Source organism: Silene latifolia, chromosome X (genome assembly GCF_048544455.1).
Source record: "Silene latifolia isolate original U9 population chromosome X, ASM4854445v1, whole genome shotgun sequence".
NCBI classification, from domain to species: domain Eukaryota; kingdom Viridiplantae; phylum Streptophyta; class Magnoliopsida; order Caryophyllales; family Caryophyllaceae; genus Silene; species Silene latifolia.
In genome coordinates this window covers 331,956,834-331,962,848 of record NC_133537.1, presented here as the reverse complement: position 1 = coordinate 331,962,848, position 6,015 = coordinate 331,956,834, and the positions used below count along the sequence as shown (strand labels likewise).

The following is a 6,015-nucleotide window of genomic DNA, read 5'->3' as shown; positions in this document are numbered from 1 at the left end:
TAGTTTCCCCATTCTGCCATTTTTCGGTGCCCTCTTCCTCAACCACCATCACCATGTTATTAGCCTGCTCCTCCCTTTCCTTCACTCTTCCCCCCTTTAGCTTTAGTGCAATGGTTTTCAGCTTATCAATTATGTTACCCACCGCTTCTTCTTCCCTTCATTTATTCTCCCTCTCAAAAGCCTCATTTAAGGATCTCGCTCCTTTCGCCTTAACCTCCGTTGCAGTTTTGAACACCTTTCAAGGAGATGCTCTCAAAGCCTCGCTAAACTGTAATTCTCCTTCGTCATATGGGCCCTCATCACAATCTTTATCGTCGTGCCCTAGGATGCCACACCCGTAACAGAATATCGGGAGCCTTTCATATTTCACTTCAAACTCTACCTGCAACCCAGTTAGCATTCTCACCCCAACCTTTGACTTTAGGGGTTTCCTGACATCATAAACAACCCTAATTCTAATGGCTCGTTCAATTTCCGGGAAAAGTGTCTGATCTACCATAACAAACTGTCCGAGCTGCATCCCTAGCCTACGAATATTTTCCCCATTCGCTCTTTCCCTAACTGGTAAGTCATACACTCTAGCCCATATCGGAACAAGAAATAGCGGCGTATCCGACAATTTACCATCATCATAAGGATCATTAAAGCACCAGATAAATTTATCGAAATGCCATGGTTGGCCCTCCATAATTCTCGCTTTATCTTTTTCGTCGTCAAAAACCGAAAACAAAAATTTTATTTTTAACATCGATCGGGTTACCCGTAATCGTACCTTTCGTATTCCAGAGTTTGATCATCGAATTAATAGCAGCCTTTGCATTAATCGCCTTTGAGGACCAGATCCACCCCACCAGTAGATGTTTCTCTGGACCTTCCTCCATCGAACTCCCTCCGACGTCCCACAAAAAGGTCTCCTTGTCTTTGTCCATAACCCTCTTCCCTTTGTCTGTCTTTGAACTAACCTGGTCACCCATACCCTAACTTCAACTATAAAGGAAATCTACGAAAGAATAAAAACTTGTAGAAAGGAGTAGAAGAAAACGTGAGAAAAATAAAAATGTGAGCCCCTCGATAAGAATCAAAGAGATCAGCCTTCAGGAGCAAGGAGAAAGCGACGACTAAGCATAGACGGAAGCCCTCATAGACACCCTAGAGGCGACTCTAAATATGGGATGAAACAAACATTTGAGCAATCTTAGTTCGGCCCTTTTCATCCCATACAACTCGTTTGCCTTCGTCGCTTGGATTTTGAGTACTTTGACTCGGTATTGGACCAACTTTTAGCATCGATGTTGCTTCTTTGTCCTTGAGCTTGATAAACGGGCTCTCTATTACAAATAAATAAATGACCGAAATCTGTCTATTATTTAAAATTTTTGAAGTTGTATTGTAACATAAATATGAAAAAACGCATTACCAAGGACACGAAGAGCTAAACATACCGGGTGAAATAGATTGCGTCATTGTGGTAAATATTTACGTCGGTAATTAGTCTGAACGTACAATAAGTTCCAGTCGATGTTGTCGAGAGCTTTGAACATATAGGAAATGGCGGAAGTATTTGATACGGAGTATTTTAGTATTGCAGATGCCTATGAAAGATGTTGAAGTCAGGAAACATATAAACATGCTCATCGGATGAAGCCATGGATAGACCTTGCTTGGTGCTTGCAGTCACTCTTTGAATTTTGGAACTAGATACTCATCCGCTCATGCTAACCCTCCTAACTTCACTATTGCACGTATACACGATCATGGTAGTAGTTGTTATTGAATTTCATAACCATCCAATGTCGTTTGACAAGTAAATCAGTAATCATATGTTCAATTCACGACGCGACTCAATAAATTCGCTCTCAAAATACTCTTTTTGATGTAAATATACACAAAAGACAATCTTGCAAAATAGTATGATCATAAAGAGATTCGTTGTTCCTGACGCATTTTCACCTTAGTTATTATTTGAACAAGTAAAAGTATGTCTTGGCCCGAATCAGGGCATAAGGGATATGATTACATCACGACGACGACATGTATCATGCCATCGCACGACAAACCAATGATAATATTGAAATATTGCAAGAGAGGGATTAGACAAGGTGATCCCATGTCACTACTGTTGTTTACTCTTTGCACGGAGTACCTCAGTAGGATCTTGGCTTCGGTTACAAATGTTATGGGGTTTAACTATCATCCTCTCTGTAGAGCACTTAGACTGACTCATCTGTGCTTTGCAGATGATCTTCTAATGTTCTACATGGGGACAAGGCTTCAATTAGCATTATTCTTAGAGCTTTTGCAACATTCTCTATTGCTTCAGGACTGGTTATGAACAGTGAGATGTCTGATATTTATTTTAATGGCATGAGTAATGAGGATGTTCAGTATGTGTTGGGGGTTTCAGTGTTTAGAGAGGGATAAATTCCTTTCAGGTATCTTGGTATTCCAATATCCTATAAAATAATGGTTATGGGTGACTGTTCCAGATTAGTTGAGAAGGTGGTGTTGAGGATTCGTGGATGGGGAGCCAGAAAGCTTAGCTATGCAGGTCGACTAGTACTTGTTCAGGCTGTGCTATCACAACTCCATACTTTCTGGTCACGTATTTTCATCATTCCTACTACAGTGTTGGATAAAATTGAGCAAATATGTAGGAATTATCTTTGGAGTGGCTCTGAAGATTTTCGTAAGACTTCTCCTGTGGCTTGGGATAGGGTTTGTGTTGACAAGAAATTTGGTGGTCTTGGTATTGTTAATTGCAAACTTTGGAATTTGGTGGTTAGCTGATAAGGCTAACCATCTTTGGATTAGATGGGTCAATCATATGTATATCAAAGGTCAGAATTGGCGTGATTATGTTCCATCTGCTAGCTCAAGCTGGACATGGAGGAAAATATGCCAGGTCAAGGATCAGTTCAAGCCTGCCTACTGCAATGGCAAATGGAGTACCAACACAGGGAGATATAATGTCTCTGTGGGGTATACTTCGTTACAAGGGGATCAAATTAAAGTTTCTTGGTACCCTGTTATCTGGAACATGCTCAATCTTCCCAAGCATTATTTTATAGGCTGGTTGGCTATCCAATGTAGACTGATGACAAAGGACATACTGCTCAGATTTGGAATCATCAATGAAGGCACTTGTGTTATGTGTATGTCACAGCCTGAGGACCATACTCACATGTTGTATAGTTGCAGGTTTTGTGCTAGTTGCTGGAATATTTTGGCTGCCTAGTTGGGTGTTGTTTTTCCTAGTACAGGGATACTGGAATGATGCTGTCTGTGGAGATGCAGGTCATTGATGAAGAAGAAGATTGTTATAACATCTATTATGGCAATGATTTATGAGATTTGGATGGCTCGAAATATCTGACGTTTGGAGGGTAAGCTACTTAATCCTAAGCGGTCAAAACTGTTCAAGCCATGGTGAAGGGAAGAGGACAAGACTGGAAGTGGACATCCAAATTTCAACTTATGCTATGGACACCTTGGATGTAATTCTTAGTATAATTTCAAGGAAATTGTAGTTAATGCTTGATTGTATTGGTGATTATGTACTTCATTTGCTTAATTATTAATATAATTTTCACATTTCATCAAAAAAAAAATTGAAAATTGACACAACTAAAGCGAAATATGAAACTTGACAAGAGGCTAAGGTAAGAGTGTACTCGAGCCTATTTGAGCTTAATTTTTATTTGCGGGATCGATTTCAACACAAAAATTTAAGCTCGGATCGAGTTCAGCTCAAACCTTGTCAAATCCAAAATTTGAGGCTTGAGTTTAACTTGTAAACTCGGATTGATTTGTCATACTTTTTTGTACCCACTTTAGTGGGTTTGTCGGTCATTTTGTGTTTGCCAATTAGTCTTGCTGAAGACGGGTCGGAGCAAGTGACGGGTAATGCTACTCACAAAATGGATATGGGGGACAAGGTGGGGGCACCCCCATGTGCTTCTCTCTCTCCTCTATTTGGGTCATTTGTGAGAGGAAATGGTATCCGTCCCTCCAAAGTGACGGATACGTGCCGTCTTCAATGAGATTTTGTGTTTGCATAGAATCAGTTACGTTGTATTTTGTTAGTTTAGGTTGTGATAATAAATGATCAAGTCCTATTCGTCATTTTTAAATTGTTCTTCTAAGTTCGTCTATAATCAATATTAGCTTTGTCAGGTATACTACACAATACCGAGTACCACGATCGACAATTTTAATAATTGAATTAGGTTAGATAACTAATTTTGTATTATTAATGACAGCCCATGAGATTTTATCATGCTTGTAACAAACTCGACATTATATTCAAATTTCAATATGTTTATTTCACAATTTTTATGCTCCACAATCTTACCTTATCCTTTAGTTGTCCGGAATCTTTCAATTTATTTTCCACTGCTTTTACGTGGTGCATCATCAATAGCTAGTGCTGCAATTTTAACTTATTCTCCGTCCATTATCCTACTGTCATGGGAAGGAAACTTCCAAAATGTGTACGGGAGTTTGTCTCATGTTGTTACTTGTTATAACGTGCGAGGGACGCTCTTTTCTGTCTATGTTTTAAAGTGTGACAGCTGTCAACCTTCTTTGCTGCTCCGAGAATCCGAGATGACCCGAGGTTTAACTGATAAATGGCAGCTGTTGCAAGCCGAACCGTTCCGAATTAACCCGTGACCTAATATTAACTCAACGTAAATATGGAATGGAATATGCGATAATAAATTAGCTTAATAATGGTACGACTAAATTAAAATTCATTTTAATTGTTTTTACCTAAAACGAAAATAATTACTCTTTTGTTGCTTGCAATTTCTTGGAGCAAGTCCAATGGTAAACGGATATCTTCTAGCTTGACAAATCCACGTCATATCCTAAGCTACAACCATTTTAAGCTACTAAACTCTTCCAATGGTTTAGCTACCTTTTACACTAGCTTGACATGAATCACAAATTCCAATAAATCAAAAATTAAAAATAAATCAAACCTAATTTACGGAACTAATTTTCCTATTGGTTGTTTTGTATAGTGGGGCAATTTAAGGAACTAGCTTAATGAAGCTAGTTGCTTAAGGCAAGCCCATTATACATGGCCTTCTCCAATGGTGTGTAGCAAATAGCTTGTAATTTTAAGAAATTGCAATTAAGTCTCTAAGCTACACCATTGAACTTGCTGTGAAAACCCGAAATTCTATTTAGGATAATATGTATTTCAACTCTAACATATATTTTCCACCTTCCATTAAATTCTATACATTTACTTTATACTCCCTCCCATCCACTCTTTTCTTCCCTATTTCCTAAAACGGATTATTCAGGTTTTCTTCCTTTTTTTTTTTTTGAGAAAGTTTTTATTAATATTATACTCCTACCTCTCCCCACTCATCAAACCCTACTATATCATTTATTAATATTTAATTCTAATTATTCTTACCTCTCTCCAATAACCAAACCCCACTCATCTCCTTTATTAATATTTAATCCTAATTATTCATACCTCTCTCCAATCACCAAACCACACTCATATATTTATCAATATTATATTCTCCACCCTTAATCTCCGTGCCCACTTCAAATGGGAAGAAAATAGTGGATGGGAGGGAGTACATGTGTATCAATCCTCGTTTTCTTTTATTCATATCTTTAATTACATATTAATAAAAATGATAAAAATTTGATACTAAAAATGTACTCGGTAACACAATTTAAACAAGATCTCACATGACTATTCAAGATAACACTTAATTTAAGACGGGTAATATTCATCTAAAGTTTACGACGGGTCAAATAACTACCACTTTCATAGATAAGACAAAAACAAATGCGTAAATGGAGTAGCAAATCTTATCTTTATAAAAGTAAGAACATTTCTTGCATTCTCTTTCACCCATGTCATCAAATACAACTCCATTCCTTTAGTAATAGTGGTGGGCCCAGTTGAAAAAATAAAAAGATTATTTGTAAAATACTTAACTAGCACACGTAGTTTTTGTTCGTTACTAAAAATTTTCATTCATATGT

The 6,015-nt window shown here is 37.7% G+C and overlaps 1 protein-coding gene across 1 annotated transcript; it reads right to left on the bottom strand.

Moving 5' to 3' along the window:
- Positions 1 to 238: 238 nt before the first annotated feature.
- Positions 239 to 688, bottom strand: LOC141620873 (uncharacterized). The gene has a single exon (XM_074437630.1). The coding sequence runs from the start codon at positions 686 to 688 to the stop codon at positions 239 to 241; it is 450 nt and encodes a 149-aa protein (XP_074293731.1).
- Between the last annotated feature and the right edge of the window lie 5,327 nt (positions 689 to 6,015).

Excerpts from the sequence above, each read along its gene's own strand:
- LOC141620873 (XM_074437630.1), bottom strand. The coding sequence starts at position 688 with ATGGAGGGCCAACCATGGCATTTCGATAAATTTATCTGGTGCTTTAAT.